The 20,043-nt window shown below is 39.9% G+C and overlaps 1 protein-coding gene across 1 annotated transcript in view; it reads right to left on the reverse strand.

Moving 5' to 3' along the window:
• The window catches only part of LOC126176558 (uncharacterized), a 179,239-nt gene that overhangs the window by 86,820 nt on the left and 72,376 nt on the right, over positions 1 to 20,043 (reverse strand). Inside the window, exon 7 of the mRNA XM_049923718.1 lies at positions 3,924 to 4,235. Coding sequence (XP_049779675.1) covers positions 3,924 to 4,235 — 312 coding nt within the window. The remainder of the gene's footprint in view (positions 1 to 3,923; positions 4,236 to 20,043) is intronic.

Consider the following 20,043-nt stretch of genomic DNA (forward strand, 5'->3'; position numbering starts at 1 on the left):
CCTTCTTCTTGTCAAGTTGTGCCACAAACTCCTCTTCTCCCCAATTCTATTCAATACCTCATCATTAGTTACATGATCTACCCATCTAATCTTCAGCATTCTTCTGTAGCACCACATTTCAAAAGCTTCTATTCTCTTCTCGTCCAAACTATTTAACGTCCATGTTTCACTTCCATACATGACTACACTCCATAGAAATACTTTCAGAAATGACTTCCTGACACTTAAATCTATACTCGATGTTAACAAATTTCTCTTCTTCAGAAACGCTTTCCTTACCATTGCCAGTCTACATTTTATATCCTCTCTACTTTGATCATCACCTGTTATTTTGCTCCCCAAATAGCAAAACTCCTTTACTACTTTAAGTGTCTCGTTTCTTAATCTAATTCCCTCAGCATTACCTGACTTAAATCGACTACATTCCATTACCCTCATTTTGCTTTTGTTGATGTTCATCTTATATCCTCCTTCAAGACACCATCATTTCTGTTAAACCGCTCTTCCAAGTCCTTTGCTGTCTCTGACAGAATTATAATGTCATCAGTGAATCTCAAAGTTTTTATTTCTTCTCCATGGATTTTAATACCTACTCTGAATTTTTCTTTTGTTTCCTTTACTGCTTGCTCAATATACAGATTGAATAACATCAGGGAGAGGCTACAACCCTGTCTCACTTGCTTCCTAGCCACTGCTTCCCTTTCATGCCCCTCGACTCTTATAACTGCCATCTGGTTTCTGTACAAATTGTAAATATCCTCTTGCTCCACGTATTATACCCCCACCACCTTTAGAATTTGAAAGAGAAAATATCATAAGAAAATTAAATACACTATAGAAGGAATGAATTACAGTAATAGCAGGCTTATGAAAATAAATAGAGCATTCATTAATTGCTTTCTTATTGGTTATCAACTGAACCCTTATCTAATAGATTGGGATATTACAACTAGCTCTGACAACACTAGGGAATCCCTCAGCAAATTTCATGGTATTGTCAATTTATGACAGGTGAATGCATGGTGTAGCCAGTGCACAATTTTAAAAATCAGTTAAAATTGTTGCACATTTGGGAACTACAATTTTCTGTATTGGGCAGTAAGCCCTCTAATGTGCAGGGCCCACAGTGTTTGTTAACTCTTGTTATGTGTCTAGTCCAGCACTGCACAGAATGTTTAAAATATTTCCACCTGCTGTCATGTTACAAAAAGGAGGGTGTCAATTAGAAAGGCCATATGATTTACGTGGTTCTTTGTGACACAGTAAACTGTTTGTAGAGTCTAACTGCATCCTGCCTGCAGCTTTTCTGCAGCTGCACATCACTGGCCCCAATGACCAGGAAGCAGACATCTCAAAGACACAGACAGACTTAATTTATATTAAAGATTTAAATAAAAGAAATATTCAGCTCAGTCAACTATCAGGCAATAAATCCACCCTTCCAGTCTCAATGTTTTGGCACATCTGATGCCCAGGAAATTCTTTGTTGGAAGATTTTAAACACATATTCACATACCGGTAGTCATTAAACTCATTGTGAAATTTATTATAATATAAACCAATAATTCATATGATAGCAACAATAACATTATGGTGATTATAGACAAAACAATTGATTACATTACATTCATGTTAATATTTTGGAATCACTAAACTTTTCAGTACCTACATCTGAACAAAATTAGTGTTTGATTAACTGTTATTTATTCAGTCGTAGTACAAGACACAAAGACAGTTTCCACAAATCCTTTATCTCCTAGTCTAGGGTTCAGGGAGAAGTATTACATTCTAGTGCAAAGATGTAAAGCAGAAAACTGGGAATCCCTATGAAGCTGAAATTAAGAAGGACACCTTATTAGACAATTTGACAAATTATCTGTTACGGCTCCCTGACAGCTGTAGCAGGTCACTGCCTGATAACTGCATAACTGCCACAGGTCACAGCTGTTCCAGCATCGAGCCACACTGTTTAGCCCTAATATTTGGTATTACCACCCATTCTGAAGCAGTGATGTAACCAAAATCCAGATACCCCACTTCAGCATTAATGACAGGGTGACTATGTGACACATGAGGCATCTACACAACACCACACTGCATCAGTGCATGAGTAAGTAGTGTCTGTCAGCCAGCAAAAATAATCAAGTAACCCACCTCTGTTGAACATGCTACCACTGTGTTCTCCAGAGAAGTATTGTCACTCAGTCATTGTCTGCTGCTGAGCCGTCAACATAAGTCAGCATTGTTCAACAAGATCAGTTGCCATATGGTCCTGTATTGGGCACCAATTGGCCTGAGGATCAAACTGGTATCCTAAACACCAGCTTGCTTGGTGACTTGTTAGGGGACATTGTCGATCAGATGCCAAAGGCCAGAGTTTGCTACTCAGATAACTTCATTTATGCTACAAACAGACATGCTATCAGCACAACATATTCCCCATATAGCCATGAAGTACAACTGCACCACCAGCTCTGACTCAGTACCAGCTGCAGCCTGAGATTCTTGCCCAGCAAGAATGCTCCACTCCCAAGCCATGTCATGCTATTTATGGCCACAGCTGGGATCCCAAGAATGTATGGACACCAAGGACCATGAGTTTAGTGCCCACCCTACCTGCTGGACTTGGGCCAGGAGCACTGCCCTATGCCGTATGATATCAGTACACGAGTCTGGTTCATGTGAACATGAATTTCCAGGGCAAGGAGGTCAAAATGGCCGCCTTGATAATCTTCCCCACCCTCCAACCATGTCAATACTACATAATACAGCCAGTGGTGTACAAGAGCTGGCTAGTGACCATTTCATCAATATTCAAGGATTGGGGATTATTGTTAACTTATGAGGTGTAGCACTGTTTTCGATTGACATGTTTCTATTTTCACAGGTAGTAGATACCTGTTACTCTTTGTATGATATCAGTTTGGCCACATGAATATTAATATAGCAGAAGTACACAAATACCAGTTATTTAGTATATCTAAGGGAATGTCTGAATTATTTTCTTCTTTCCTTAGAGCAAGTTTATTGTTAATGTAATGCTGAAATTTACTTTCTACCAGATGTTTCTCTTTCATTAATATACAGTGTGAACATAAATAAAACCAACAAACTGTAGGGATCTATTTCTGACTGGAAATGGAGGAAAAAAGGTCTTATGAACATGTGTCCTGAAAAGCATTGTTGCCACAGTAGATGGTGCTGACTAACGAAAGTTCCTCTGACCATACACCAAGTGTTCTTTGTGTGTTGCAGGCTGTGTAATTGTTGCAGCATGCTGTAAGCAGCAGAATGATTTGGTATTAATGTCAGAAACAATCTGAGATGGTGTTTGTGTATGGCCAAGCAGATCGAAATGGTTGAGAGGCAGCACAGCTATACCAAAATATTCTGTAGAATATGGTCCTCCAAAGCTGGTGTACACACAATCTTCTGCCTCCCACATGTTCATCTGTCTGCAAGATCACATAATCACAAAAAACCTGAAAAGGGGTTGAAATTTTATGTGATGTGGTTGGCTTCTGTAAGGGTTCTTGTTTTTGGAGCTATGCTATCTCTCATCTATTTCCAACTGCTTGTATATGAACACCATCTCAGCTTGTTGCAGACATGAATACTGGACATTTCTGCTGCTTGCACTACACTGCATCAATCACACAGCCTGAAACACACAAAGAACACATGCCACATGGTCAGAGAAGCTTTCACTTGTTAGCACCATCCACCATGGCAACAATGCACTTCTGGTTACATGTTCATAGGATTTTTTCCTCCATTTCCAGTCAGGAAGCTGAACCTGCAGTTTGTTAGTTTTATAAATGTTCATCCTGTGTAGATTGGCATGCTCCTCAACCCTGAAAGTGTAACTGGTGAATAAATAATAACTAAAATACAAATGAAAGTTTAGTGAATATAAATAATACCTTTGACAGTTATCTTCCATGCAGATGCAGTAACTTTGGTCCCAGAAGCAGATTCTGCTGAAAGGGTCCACTTTTCAGGACCATAAGTGCCTGAAGTGGAACCTTCAGCTATAATAATGCCACATTCACTTGAATCTGAATGTAAACCCCAATATCTGAGATCTGGAGAGCTTAGATTCAGAAGATCAAGAACAGTTCCATTTGGAGTTGTTGCCATACAAGATGAGTTGATAGGGACTGCAACATCCAGCTTAAAATAAATGTCTTCATTTTCCGAAACAGATACTTCATTCGGAGAAATATTTGGTGACTCTGAAAAGAATCATCACCAAAGTGCAAAATTAAGTTTCCAGCTTGTAAAGCACATCAGCTGTGGTATTTTTATACTAATAATATATATTTTTATCTCAGTGTTGCATATACTAAGACTGAAAAAAATAGCAGTTTAAACCAAAACAAAGACATGTGATGCTAGTTGAATGCTGCCTCATGTAATTATAATGAACGTAAACTAGGTTTCAGTACCAAAGTAAAAGAAATTTAAAGCTATTTGCTCTTGCAATACTAAAGTATTCTTATTTTTTGTCATTAGCTGAATGGTTCTCAACATTTCAAAATTTAATGCTTTCCAGAATTACAATAGTCAGCTACACATCAATGTGTAAGTCTGAAGATATATTCAACAGCATCATCTACACACATGGCACTCATTAATTTCTACAGTGCAATGTGTTTCATATCTTTGTGGCTGCTCAAATTGCAAAACTTGTTGCAAGAGAAGAAGAAAGAGCTCTGCAAGTGCACTACAGGGACAGAAGACATGTCTGAGAGGCTGTAGACAACAATAGCTGTGAATGTGTGAGTGGGAGTGTTTTAGCCAGTCATTCACACATGCTCCAGCACATCTACAATATAAAGTGATATTTGTGCATGGACTGAGAATTTTTTGGTAGGGAGTGTGCACCAAGTTATTTTGGATGCAGAGTCATCAACAGATGTAGAAGTGTGTTGGGACCCTTGCTGGTCATGTTATATATTAATGATGCTGTGGCCAATATTGATAGTAACTTCAGACTTTTCACAGATGATGCAATTATCTATAATTCAGTACTGTGTCTGAAATAAGCTGCATAAATATTCAGTCAAATCTTGATACAGTTTCCAAGTGGTACAAAAATTGGCAACTTTCTTTAAACATTCAGAAAGGTAAAACTGTGCCCTTTTCTCTTATTATAATACCAGTGAGTGATAGTTAGAATCAACCTCTACAAAATAGGACTAACAAGGGATATTGAATGTGCATGGAGAAGGGCAGCATGAATGGTCACACGTTTGATTGACCCATGGGAGAGTGTCACCGAGATGCTGAAGAAATTGTAATGGTAGACCCTTGAAGGCAGATTGAATTTATCCTGAGAAAGCCTACTTACAAAGTTTCAAGAATGGGCTTTAGGCCTAAATGATGACTCTAGCAATGTGCAAAAACACCCTAGGCATTGTTCCCATAGCAAATATGAGGACAGTATTAGATTAATTATAGCAAACATGGAGGTATTTAAACAGTCATTCTTCCCACAATCTGTATTTGAATGGAACAAGAAAAAACCCTAATAACTCATATTATGGGTTGTATCCTGTATCATGCACTTCACAGTGGTCTGCAGAGTATAGATGTAGATGTAGTTGAACCTTGCTGATATACTTTGTAATTGATTAACTATGTTCTGTATGGGAACAACTTTTATTGTTTTATCTGCTTTGGGAAAACATAAATTTATAAGGATAAACTGCTAATATATTTTTATAATATCACCAAAGATATTAATAATACCAGTTGAAATATACAGTCATCAGTGTGGAAATATTCAGGTAAAGCAATGCTAGCTGGAGACAACTTTAACATACTAAGTAAGACTGTGAAGTCTATGGATACAACTACAATCATCACACCTTAGAAAAAGATCTGGTCAAGAACCATAGAGAATTCTGGTCCAGTGTAAAATTGCTAAGTGGGTCTAAGGCTCATTGATCACTTGGTGTGACAGCTGAAGATAGCAAAATGAAAGACAAAATTTTAAATCCCACATTTAAGAAGTAATTCACACAGGAGAATGTTACAAAAATACCAGTGTTTGACCATTGAACAGGCTCCTGTATGACCAACGTAGTAGTAAGAATGCCTGGAATAGAAAAACAACTGAAAGTGTTGAAAAATAAATAAATAAATAAATCTCCAAGTACAGATGGAATCCCAATTTGGTTTTATAATGAGTGCTCTATGGCACTGACTCCTTACTCAGCTTGCATTTATCACAGATCTCTCATCCAGTGCAAAGTCTTGTGTATAAGAAAGGTAGAAGAGCGAATTCACTAAATTACAGACAAATATTCTTAACATCTGTTTGCTGCAGAATTCTTGAACATATTCTGAATTCAAATATAATAATTTCCTTGAGACTGAGAAGCTTATCTCCACAAATCAGCATGGTTTTAGAAATAATCAGCTGTGTGAAACTCTGCTTGCCCTTTCCTCACGTGATATACTGTGAACTATGGATGTAGGCAACATGCATATTCAGTATTTCTAGATTTCCAAAAATCATTTGGCGCTGTGCCCCACTGCAGACTGTTAACAAAGATATGAACATATGGAATAGGTTCCCAGACTGTGAGTGGCTTGAAGATTTCTTAAGTAATAGAACCCAGTATGTTGTCCTCGATGATGAGTGTTCATCGGAGACAAGGGTACCACCAGAAGTGCCCCAGGGAAGTGTGATAGGACTGCTGTTGTGGCTGACAGGATGGGCAGCAATCTGCAGGTGTTTCTTGATGATGCTGTGGAGTACAGAAAAGTGTTGAAATTGAGTGACTGTTGGAGGATACAAGATGCTTTAGACAAAAGTTCTAGCTGGTGCGATGAATGGCAGCTGGCTCTAAATTTATAAAAACGTATATTAATGTAGATGAATGGGGAAAACAAACCCATAATGTTCAGAAGCTTCATTAGTAGTGACCTGCTTGACACAGTCACATCGTTTAAATATCTGGGCATAACATTGGAAAGCTATACAAAATAGAATGAGCGTATGAGGGTTGTGGTAGGGAAGGCAAATGGTCAGCTTCAGCTTAATGGAAGTATTTTGGGAATGTGTAGTTCATATGTAAAGGAGACTACATATAAGATGCTGGTGTGACCTATTCTTGAGTACTGCTTGATTGTTTGTGGGTTCTGCACCCGGTCAGATTAAACAAAGACATTGAAGTTGTTCAGAGATGAGCTGCTATATTTGTCACTGGTGGGCTCAAACAATGTGCAAATATTGGAAACTCAAATAAGGATCCCTGGAGCGAAGGCGATATCATTTTTGAGGAACACTATTGAAAAAATTTAGAGAACCAAATTTTGTAGGTAACTGCAGAACAATTCTGCTGCCCCCAACATACATTTTGTATAGGGACTATAAGGAGAAGATATGAGAAATTAAGACTCACACAGAGACATTAGTTTTTTGCTCACTGTATTTGTGAGTGGAACAGGAAAGGAAATGACTAGCAGTGGTACATGGTACCCTCTGCCATGCACCATACAGTGGCTTCCAGAATATGTATGTAGATGTACATGTAGAATATTCACTCATTGGGGAACTAATTGTATTTGCATGTTCATCTGAGCCTTGTGGACTGAAAAACAGAGACTGCTTATTTAAATGGATGAAAGTTCTTTGAATGTTGAATTGGGGGGATTTTCTATTTCTCCTTCACTAATTTCTTTGCAGTAGTTGTATAATAAGAACTGAAATTGTTTGCAACTGCCCATAATCAGTGACTTTTTTTCCATCCTGTGATATACAATAATCTTGTGAGTTGTCTTGTTCTGCATAAGATCCTGGACAGTTTTACACATGTAGTTACTTTTATTTGTCATTTCCCTTTATTTTTACTGCTTTTATTATACATCACAATCTAAGTTAATTTTTTTAAATAAGTAAGAAATTCATGGCTGTTGTTAGTTTTTGAGAGAGAAAAAAAAAAAAAAAAAAAAAAAAAAAAAAAAAAAAAAAAAAAAATCTTAAAAGTTCCTGCTTCCTTTTACAAGAGACCCTAATATATAGTGATAATATGTTTATTGTCTGGAGAACTTGGGAAATCATTTGCATAATGTATGAATAAGAATGGAGGTAAAATGCAATCCTTAAGGAAATCAACATGTATACTTCTTAGTCTCCTTTTCAATACTTTTTCTTCATCATACGTATTTTCTATACACTGTTGTTTGTTTTTCAAAGGTTTTTGTGGTAATTGCATCAGTTTTCTAGTGACACCACTCATCAAAGTATTTTGATAATAGAGCTTCATGATTTTCTCTGTCAAAAGCTTTGGAGATGTCCAAGAATACCACTGCTGCAAGGGACTTTCCCCTTATTTTTTCAAGTATATGATTGTACTACTGCTAACATGGCACTACAAACTCAACAGATACCATGCTGAAAAACATCTAACATTTCAGCATTAACGGTGATTTTTTAACATTATTTTTTCAATCACTTTGCTGACTACTGAATTAGGACAGTAGATATGTATTTCTGAAAATGATTTATTTCCTCCTTTTTGGTTAAGAGTTTGACTACAGCCATTTTCAACTCATCAGGAAATACACCATCTTCAAGAATGTGATTTATTGGACAAGCAAATGGTTTCAGTAGCTCATGTTTGCATTTCTTCAATAAAGCTATAGGAATTTCATCTAATCCTGTTCATTTTTTCTAATGCTATCAAGCAGCTGCAGAATGCTAAAAGTGCAGCACAATTTCATTGTGTAATCACATGAGAAATAGATTATTTCTGGTAATTTTTGGGTGATTACAAAGCTATATTTTTGTAAGTTACCAGTACTAGTGTTTTGGATGGGTTATTTCATAGCAAATCAGTATTTGAGGTTTTCTCCCAAAGAACAGATCACTGTCAATTTCTTTTTATATCTATGCAAATAAATGTACATTTCTGAGAATTTTCAGAAGTTATCATTGATCACTGCATAACATACTTTGTAGTAAATAAGCATTTGCAATTTAGTTACTGTTGCAGATGTTGCACCTAACATATTACTGGTTACACATAGATTTCCTTTAAAGAGGCATATACATTATCTACATTTATCACAAATTAGATATTTTTATGTTTGCTAACAAATATAATTAAGCTCAAAATGTTTACCACAGGTTTTTCTGTCCCTGTACTAGAAATTTCATTTTTTGTATTTGCTTCAGTTATTCTAGGTAGTTAGTAATTTTTTAGATCAACAGATTCAAAGTTAATCAGCAGGCTTAGCTTAAAGTTATTTGTTCACTGTCCTGAATACACTGCATCAGCCAAAATACAGCTCCACTGCGAATGATTTTTTCAGTGTGTTGGAAGAGCTTCCAACTTGCATGTGCCTGTAGCACCAGTACCTGAGGTAACCCATGTACTTGTCTCTCCTGTGGATCCTGTCTGGACTGCAGGAAGAACAGGATCTGGCAATACACATCCACTTGATTGAAAGTGGCATTTCAGTGGTAGATCTAGCCATCCTGTACAGGGTGGATGGGGACCAGGGAGCACTCAGAGCATTATACTAATCCCCCTGACCAACAATTTTGAGGGGCTGTTTTTCACTAAAACTGAAACAGAGCTAGTGGGACTCACTTCACCTGTTTTGGGGACACATGTTTTGTCTGGTGTCAAGAGGAGGCAGATGCAAAAGGGTAGGAGTCTATCAATCATTTGCAGTTCAAATGCCCTTCAAATGATGGTATTCCTTAGATAAATGGCTGCAAGGGACAGGAAAGGACACCAGGTGTACTCAGTTTGTATGGCTGGGAACCTCATTCAGCATGTTGAAGAGGCTATACTGGCAGCCACTGAGGGAACAGGATGCAACCAGTTGCAGATTATGGTGCATGTTGGAACAAATGATGGCTGTCACCTGGGCTCTGAGGTCATTCCTGTGACGGGCAGAGAAGGTTCAGAAGTCCAGCCTTGCATACAAAGTTTCAGTGAAGCTCCTCACAGTTTGCAGCATTGCCCCTGGAACTGATTGTGGCCCCTTGGTTCTGAGTTGATTGGAAAGCTCAACCAGAGGTTTTGTGGGGTTCTGTGATAAGATAGGCTCTGACTTCGTGTATTTGTGCCATAGGGCTGAGAACTGTAGGGTCCCCCTAATGGGTCAGTGGCTGCTGCCCAGGTAGCTAACTGTATGTGGGGTGCACACAAGGTCTTTTTTTTAAATTAGGCAACTCTCCTTCTAATCCAGATAATGACAAGTCTGGGAAACCCGGAAGTATCAGTATAAGATAAAAAGAAATGCCTCCCACAGGCGAGAGTATCAAAATTCTAGTGATTACTGCTGAAGAATTTGCAATGAAGTTCTCCTGAAAAGCAGTGAAGCTCACATAATACCAGGCAGAGAAAGCTGGTTGAAACCTGAAGTGGATAGCAATGAGATTTTTGGGGTAAATGTAAGTATATACAGGTATGGAATGTATAGGCTAATGGTATACCAACCAGCTTGGATTTGGAAAACATCACTCATGTCAAACCCGACTCACACTTTACTCACATGAAATACTGATTGGATCAAGGCAGCCAGACAGATACAGCATTTCTTGATTTCCAAAAAGCATTTGACTGATTACCACACGCACACTTATTGTCAAAAGTATGATAATATGGGGTATCAAGTGAAATTTGTGACTGGATTGAGGACTTTTTGATTGAGAGGGCACAGCATGCTACCTTGGTCAGAGAGCCTTCGTCAGATGTAGAAATAGCTTTGTCTGTACCACAAGGAAGTGTGTTACGACTCTTGCTGTTCATGTCGTATATTAATGATCTTTCAGACAATATTAATAGCAACCTCAGACTTCTTGTGGGCAATGCAATTACCTATGATAAAAGTACTGTGTGAAGGAAGCTGGATAAATATTCAGTCAAATCTTGGTAAGATTTTCAAGTGTTGGAAAGGTTGGCAACTGTAGCATCCTATGACACAATCAAAATTGGCCAACTCATACAAATACCTGGATGTAACATTTTGTAGGGGTATGAAATGGAATAATCACATATGCTCATTCACGGGTGAAGCAGGTGGTAGACTTCAATGTATTGGTAGAATGCTGGGGAAGTGCAATAAGTATACAAAAGAGATTGCTTACACAACACTTGTGTGACCCATTCCAGAATGGAATATTGCTCAAGTGTGTGGGACCCATACCAAATAGGACTAACAGGGATATTGAATGTACACAGAGTAAGGCAGCATGAATTTTCATAGGTTTGTTTGACCCATGGGAAAGTGTCTGAGAGATGCTGAAGAATCTGAAATGGCAGGTTCTTGAAGATATAGACACAAACCATTGCAAAAGTGTACTAATAAAGTTTCAAAAATTGGCTTTAAATCATGACTCTGGGAATATACTACAACCCAAATCATTCAGTGGGAGCATTGTATCCAGCCACAATGGCACAACCAGTGGGGAGACTTGTGGGACTGGGTTTGTGGAGTACGTAAAACATAGCGGGATGGGAGTTGCTGGTGTGAGAGGGGAAATGGATTCAGATGTCAAGTTTTGGGATGGACTTAAGGCCTTGAGGAGCTGCTGAGATCTTGTTGTACTTTGGGGATAGAATTGTGGTTGTGAGGTTTGAATGCACGAACATCGAAGACCCAGGATCAGCTGGTTTTCATGTTATGGATAGTTATTACTTTATTTATCCTTACAGAATTGCACTGAAACAGGCACCGAGTTCACAAATGTCATGTTGTGGAGCATGCTCTGCATAAGGATAATGTGAGCTGCCACTACACATCCTCTGCCTATGCCCATTCATCCTAATTGATATTTAGGTGGTAGTCATGTTGATGCAGAAGGCCGAACAGTGTTTACATAATAGCTGGTATATGACATGTGTAATTTTGCAGGTGGCTCTCCCTTTGATAGTATAAATTTTGCCAGTTACAGGGCTATTATAGGTGGTGGTAGGAGGGTGCATAAGGCAAGTCTTGCAGCAGGGATGGTCACAGGGATAGGAGCCACAGCGTAGGGAGATGGGTGCAGAGGAAGCATAGAGTCTGACAAGAATATTGCAGAGATTGGGAGTGCAATGGAAAGCTATTCTAGGTGTGAAGGGAAAATTTCACACAGAATGGATCTCATTTCAAGGCATGATTTTAGGAAGTCATGCCCCTGCTGAAGTAACTGATTAACACATTACAGACCAGGATAATACTGTATCACCAATGGCGTGCTCTAAAGCTGTTTTGTGGAAGGATCAGCAGTACCAGGATTGGATGCGATGGCCTGGGAAATCTGCTTTTAACCATGCTGGTAGGGTAATTACATGCAGTGAAGGCTGAGGTGAGAATGGTGGTGTTTTGCTGTAAAGAGCCTGCATCCGAACAAATACATTTGCCTCAGATGCCAAGGCTGTATGGGAGGGAACGTTTGACAAGGAAGTGATGGCAACTGTCAAATTGTAAGTGCTGTTGTTTGTTGGTATGTTTAATGTGGATGGAAATGTGTAGCTGGCCTTTGGTGACGATGATATCAACATCAAGGAAAGTGGCATGGAATTTGGAATAGGACCACGTGAAATTTAATTGGGAAAAGGTTTTCAGTGATTCCAGGATTTTTATTAGGTCAGCCTCACCATGAGTCCATATGGTAAAGATGTCATCAATGTACCTAAACCAAACCAGGGTCTGAAGAAATGGATCCCTGGATAGCCCCGTCCAAGCAACTCATGAAAAGGTTGGCATAGGAAGGAGCCACCCTGGTTCCCATGGCCATACCCATGATCTGTTTGTATGTCTACCCTCATAGGTGAAGTAGTTGTCACTAAATATAAAGTTGATTAAGGTAAGTAGGAAGTATGTCACCAGTTTGGAATCAGGTGGGGGCTGACAGGAAATATTCATCAGCAGGCAGACCATGTACATGGGGGATGTTGGTATATCCTGTTCTGAATCCCATGCCACTTTACTTGATGTTGATATCATCCTCACCAAAGGCCAGCTACACACTTCCATCCACACTAAACCTATGAACAACTGAAACTGTATGTGTAAAATTTTACCATGTGTGAGAAGTGTGGTCTCCGTTGTAGGTTTGTCAGTAGTGGGTTACGGTGTGGGATTTGTTCAAAGTATTTTCATTTGGGGGAATGCAGTAGGGCAGCCAGTGGACATTCTAGTGAAATCTTCTCCTGGGAATGCAGAATCTGTAGCAGAAATAAGTTGATAGAGGAGCAGGATCTTATGGTCTGTGCCCTTCAGGTGCAGTTACAAGTCACAAAGAAGGAACTAGATAGGTTGAGGAGGGTGAAGGGCGGTGGGGAAAGGGAACTAGCAGTTGGCAAGAAGGCAGCTAGGAGAAGGAGGTATTCAGACAGTTATACTTTGCATATATGCAATAGATTTGACCAACTGTCAGAGTTGAGTGGAGAGGAGCCTCTTGTAGCAGTAGATGTAGAGAACGTGCAGCAGTCCTCAGCAGTTAGGAGGCCTAGGTCAATTGCAAAGTCTAACACAAAGAAGAAGGTTCTGCTCCTAGGTAGTTCACATGGTAGAGATGTGTGCCAGCAGTTGCAGGAAGTGTTAGGGAGTGAGTACCAAGCCACCAGCATTGTGAAGTCTAGTGCAGGGTTGGCTCTGGTGACTGAAAGCATAGGGGAGTTATGCAGGAATTTTATGAAGGAGGATCAGGTAGTGATAGTGCATGCAGCAGGGCACAGTCTTGGTAGGGACGGGGAATATGATGCAGGTGGTGACCTGTTAAATATAGTTACTGAAACTGGTGGCACTAATGTGCATTCAATGCAACTGTTTCAGCGTCATGATAAGCCTCATCTAAATACGGCTGTTAGGGCAAGTTAACATGGGGTTGGGGAGGGTGCGGGTGGCAGAGCACGGGTCACATTTCAATGGTGCTACCTGGGTCTATCAGTAGATTGGGTTTGAGTAGGCATTGGCCTGCTCCTCAGTAGGTCTGGGAAGGGGAGGCTGGCAAAGCTTATAGGTGACAGTGTAGTGGGTGGTGGTGGGATCACTCATGGAAAAATTCCTGTAGTAGTTGGTGTTAGAGCTGCACCTTTTTTAGTTCTGTCAGCTGATAGGTATACCTGCTTCAAGGAAGTCCCTCTAACTAAGGGCTCATGTTCAGAGGACATCATGTTTCCAAGTAGAGAAGGAATTAGCATATTTCATCAAAATATAAACAGTATTAGAGATAAAGTTAGTGAAATGCTTATAGATGCTGACTCTGAAGTTATTGGTATGTCAGAGCACCACTTAAATAATTTGACAGTTCAGTGTCTTCCTTTACCAGGATACAGATTAGCTGGCTGTTTTTCAAGGAGTTCCTTGTGGGGTGGGGGAATGACTATGCTCATAAAAAACAGTATTCCATTTGAGTCCATAGACACATCACAGCACTGCACTGAACAGATATCTGAATGTTGTGCAGAGGCAGTTGAATTTAGTGAAACTAAACTTCTAACTGTTGTTGTTTATAGGTCCTCTAACTCTGACTTCAGGGCATTTCTGCTCAATCTAGAGAGGGTTTTTGATTCACTTTGTAGGAAGTACCAGAAATTACTTACATGTAGTGACTTCAATATAAGCTTTGTATTTGATTGTGTAAAAAAAAGGATGTTGGTAGATCTCCTAAATTCATATGATCTGATGCAGACTGTGTTTGTTCCAACTAGGCTGCTGTGGAACAGTAGCACATCCGTAGCCAATATTTTTATTCATTCTTCATTACTAGATGGGCATTCTGTTAGTAAAAGGGTGAATGGTCTTTCAGACCACGATGCACAAATTTTAACACTAAAAGGCTTTTGTACTCAAACAAATGTCACATATAACTACAAACTATGCAGGGAAGTTAATCCAACAGCAATAGAGAGTTTTTTAAACCATGTCAAGGAACAAGTGTGGCAGGATGTTTATAGTGTCAATAACATAGACGATAAATATAATGCTTTCCTTAACACATTTCTCATGCTCTTTGAGAGTTGCTTTCCATTAGAATATTCTAAACAGGGTCTAGCAATAATAGGCAGCCTGGGTGGCTGACTAGTGGGATAAGGATGCCATGTAGAACAAATTGGGAATTAAATCAAAATGTTAGAAGTAGTCACAATCAATCTACAGTAGTCCATTACAAACAGTATTATAAGGTACTAAAATGTAGACTTTCACAGCCGGAAATATCATGTCCATTATAATTATCCAGGCTGTTATGCCGTGGCCGGTTGATGAATTCTGTGGTGATTCCCAACGTTTCGTCTCCGACTGCAGGAATCACCACAGAATTCATCAACCGACCACGGCATAACAGCCCGGATAATTATAATGGACAGTATTATAAGGTGTTTAAAAATTCACAGGGTAAATTAAAGCCATATGGTCAGTTGTGAAGGAAGTGTCTGGTCAGCAGCACAAGGTCGATGATATAAAGTCAGTTCATAGAAGAAATATTTCTGTTACTGAGAAATCAGATATATGTACAGTATTTAACAATCATTTTCTAAGCATTGCTGGTAAATTAAATAAAAATTTAGTTTCTACAGGGAATCATATAACTTTCTTGGCAAATGCCTTTCTGAGATTGATGTCTGAAATACTCCTCTGTGATACTGACCAGGGAGAGATTGAATCAATAATTAAATCACTGAAGACTAAGGACTTTCATGGTTATGATGGTGTGTCTAGCAGAATACAAAAAGTATTGTGCTGCACATGTTAACACTGTATTTAGCCACATTTGTAATTTTTCCTTTAGGGTTGATCAGTTTCCTGAACGATTATAAAAAGTGGCTTTACTACTGAGTACTTTAATGTAGATAATTTAAAGTAGATAATTGTAGACCTATTTCTGTACCATCAGTGTTTGCTAAAGTTATTGAAAAGGCTGTGTATGTAAGGATAGTTGATCATTTTACAGAACACAATTTGCTATCAAATGTACATTTCAGCTTTAGAATTCATTTAACAACTGAAAATGCTATATATTCTCTTTTCTCTGTGAGGTACTGGATGGGTTAAACAAAAGGTTTCAAATGCTAGGCATATTTTTTGATTTAACTAAGGTGTCTAATTGTGTTGATCACAAAATATTGCTCCAGGAGTTGGACCATTACGGAATACAGGGAGTAGCTCTTACTTTAGCAACAGACAGCAAAAGGTCATTGTTCACAATGTTGAGAATGGCTGTGGTGAGGGGTCTGAGTGGGGTACAGTCAAGTGGAGAGTGCCCCAGGGATCAGTGTTGGGGCTACTCCTGTTCCTTATTTATACACTCCTGGAAATTGAAATAAGAACACCGTGAATTCATTGTCCCAGGAAGGGGAAACTTTATTGACACATTCCTGGGGTCAGATACATCACATGATCACACTTACAGAACCACAGGCACATAGACACAGGCAACAGAGCATGCACAATGTCGGCACTAGTACAGTGTATATCCACCTTTCACAGCAATGCAGGCTGCTATTCTCCCATGAAGACGATCGTAGAGATGCTGGATGTAGTCCTGTGGAATGACTTGCCATGCCATTTCCACCTGGCGCCTCAGTTGGACCAGCGTTCGTGCTGGACGTGCAGACCGCGTGAGACGACGCTTCATCCAGTCCCAAACATGCTCAATGGGGGACAGATCCGGAGATCTTGCTGGCCAGGGTAGTTGACTTACACCTTCTAGAGCATGTTGGGTGGCACGGGATACATGCGGACATGCATTGTCCTGTTGAAACAGCAAGTTCCCTTGCCGGTCTAGGAATGGTAGAACGATGGGTTCGATGACGGTTTGGATGTACCGTGCACTATTCAGTGTCCCCTCGACGATCACCAGTGGTGTACGGCCAGTGTAGGAGATCGCTCCCCACACCATGATGCTGGGTGTTGGCCCTGTGTGCCTCGGTCGTATGCAGTCCTGATTGTGGCGCTCACCTGCATGGCGCCAAACATGCATACGACCATCATTGACACCAAGGCAGAAGCGACTCTCATCGCGGAAGACGACACGTCTCCATTCGTTCCTCCATTCACGCCTGTCGCAACACCACTGGAGGCGGGCTGCACAATGTTGGGGCATGAGTGGAAGACGGCCTAACGGTGTGCAGGACTGTAGCCCAGCTTCATGGAGACGGTTGCAAATGGTCCTAGCCGATACCCCAGGAGCAACAGTGTCCCTAATTTGCTGGGAAGTAGCGGTGCGGTCCCCTACGGCACTGCGTAGGATCCTACGGTCTTGGCATGCATCCGTGCGTCGCTGCGGTCCGGTCTCAGGTCGACGGGCATGTGCACCTTCCGCCAACCACTGGCGACAACATCGATGTACTGTGGAGACCTCACGCCCCACGTGTTGAGCAATTCGGCGGTACGTCCACCCGGCCTTCCGCATGCCCACTATACGCCCTCGCTCAAAGTCCGTCAACTGCACATACGGTTCACGTCCACGCTGTCGCGGCATGCTACCAGTGTTAAAGACTGCGATGGAGCTCCGTATGCCACGGCAAACTGGCTGACACTGACGGCGGCGGTGCACAAATGCTGCACAGCTAGCGCCATTCGACGGCCAACACCGCGGTTCCTGGTGTGTCCGCTGTGCCGTGCGTGTGATCATTGCTTGTACAGCCCTCTTGCAGTGTGCGGAGCAAGTATGGTGGGTCTGACACACCAGTGTCAATGTGTTCTTTTTTCCATTTCCAGGAGTGTATAAATGATATGCCCTCTAGTATTATGAGGAACTCTAAAATATTTCTGGTAGTAAAATATTTCTTGGTAATAAAAAATGTTGTGTGCATCATTGACTTGGTTTCAAATAGTGCAGTTCATGACCTAAGTTCATGGCTTACAGAAAAAAATAATGCTAAATCACAGTAAGACTCAGTTTTTACAGTTTCTAACACATAATTCAACAAAACCTGACGTTTTAATTTCACAGAATGGGCATATGATTTGTGAAACTAAACCACTCAAATTTCTATGGGTTCAGATTGATAGTAAACTGTGTGGAAAGCCCACATTCAGGATCTTGTTCAAAACTTAATGCTGCCATTTTTACTATTTGAATGGTATCTGAAGTGAGTGATTGTTCGACATGAAAATTAGTCTACTTTGCTTATTTTCATTTGCTTATGTTGTATGGTATTATATTTTGGGGTAACTCTTCCCATTCTAAGAGGGTATTTTTGGCTCAGAAATGGGCAGTTTGGGCAGTAAGTGGTGTAAGTTCATAAACCTCTTGTCGACCCCTGTTCACGAGTTTGGGTATTTTGACATTGGCCTCTCAATATATATATTCCTTACAGTCATTTCTTGTTAACAGTATTAGCTTATTCCCAAGAATAAGCAGCTTTCACTCGGTTAATACTCGACAGAAATCAAACCTGCATTTGGATCGGACTTCCTTAACTCTTCTGCACAAAGGTGTGCAGTATACTGGTGCATCCATTTTTAATAAGCTACCACTCAAATTAAAAAATCTTAGCAGTAATCCATGCACTGTCAAATCAAAACTGAAGAGTTTCCTCAAGGGTCAGTCCTTCTATTCTGTCGAGGATTTCCTTGAAAAAATAAGCTGATTTTTTGTTGTATTGTTGATTGCATTTACTCAGACTTATGGATTGACTTTTTTGGTCCATAAACATTTTATTTTTATCTGTTGTTACTTTTATGTCATAATCTCATGTACTGACATGTTCCATGACCTTGGAGATTTGCTCCTCAATTTCATCCTAAAGAACTTGACGTGTAAATAAAATAAAATAAAATAACAACAGCACTTACATTTCACTGTTGCCATTATTTCCATATCAGACATTCCCTCCCATACAGCCTCAGCATCTGAGGCAAATGTATTTGTTTGTATCCAGACTCTTTACAGCAATACACCAACATTATCACCTCAGTCTTCACTGCACATTATTACCCCACCAGCATAGTTAAAAAGCAGATTTCCTGGACCATCACATCCAATCCTTGTACTGCTGATCCTTCCACAAAACAGCTTTGGAGCACACCATTGGTGACTCAGTATTATTTTGGTCTGGTTTGGTTTGGTCTCAGGCTTTCAAATCTCATCAGATGCTAGACCTCTCCACTCCTATTCCTTCACCCTTCTTCCTTCCCCTTCAGCCCTTCTGCCTGAAGAAGGAGCCATTGGCTCTGAAAGCTTGCAAATTATAACAGTCTTTTATGTAGGCATTCAGCAGCCACTTGGTGAGTAGATTTTTTTTATCCACACAATTACATTACACCGAGGTATTTGTATGAGTTTTCTCACTCCAACAGTGACTCACTGTTACTGTAGTTATAAGGCACTATTTTTTTTTCATTCTGAGAAGTGCATAAGTTTACAATTACATTTAGAGCAAGTTGCCAATCTCTGTACCGTGCTGGAATTTTATCGGGATCTGACTGACTATTTATGTAGCTTCTCTCAGATTGTACTTAATTATAGATAACTGCATCATCTGCAGAAAGCTTGATTCTGCTATTAATATTAACAAGAATGGCAAGAGTCCCAACACGCTTCACTGGGGCACACCAAAGCTACTTCTACATCTGACAATGACCCTCCATCCAAGATAACATACAGTGTTCTCCCTACCAAAAAGTCCCCAATCAAGTCACAGATTTCACTTGATACCCCATATGATCATACTATCAACGATTAGCATAGGAAATCAAGAAATACTGCATCTAACTGATTGCCTTGATCCAAAGCTTTCAGTATTTCATGTGAGAAAAGTCCAAGTTAAGTTTCACATGAGTGATGTTTCCGAAATTTATGCTGGTTGGCATTGAGGAGGTCATTCTTTTCAAGATACCTCATTATGTTTGAGCTCAGAATATTTTCTAATATTCTACAACAAATCAATGTCAGGAATATTACACAGTAGTTTTGTGGATCACTTCTACTACCCTTCTTGTAGATGTGTGTGACCTGTGCCTTTTGCCAAGAACTGGGCACAGTTTTTTGTTCGAGGGATCTGTGATAGATTAGAGATGGAGAAAGCCCCTCTTCCAACTCATCCACAAATTCTGTATAAAATCTGACAGGGATTCCAT

This window comes from Schistocerca cancellata, chromosome 3 (genome assembly GCF_023864275.1).
Source record: "Schistocerca cancellata isolate TAMUIC-IGC-003103 chromosome 3, iqSchCanc2.1, whole genome shotgun sequence".
Classification (NCBI taxonomy): Eukaryota; Metazoa; Arthropoda; class Insecta; order Orthoptera; family Acrididae; genus Schistocerca; species Schistocerca cancellata.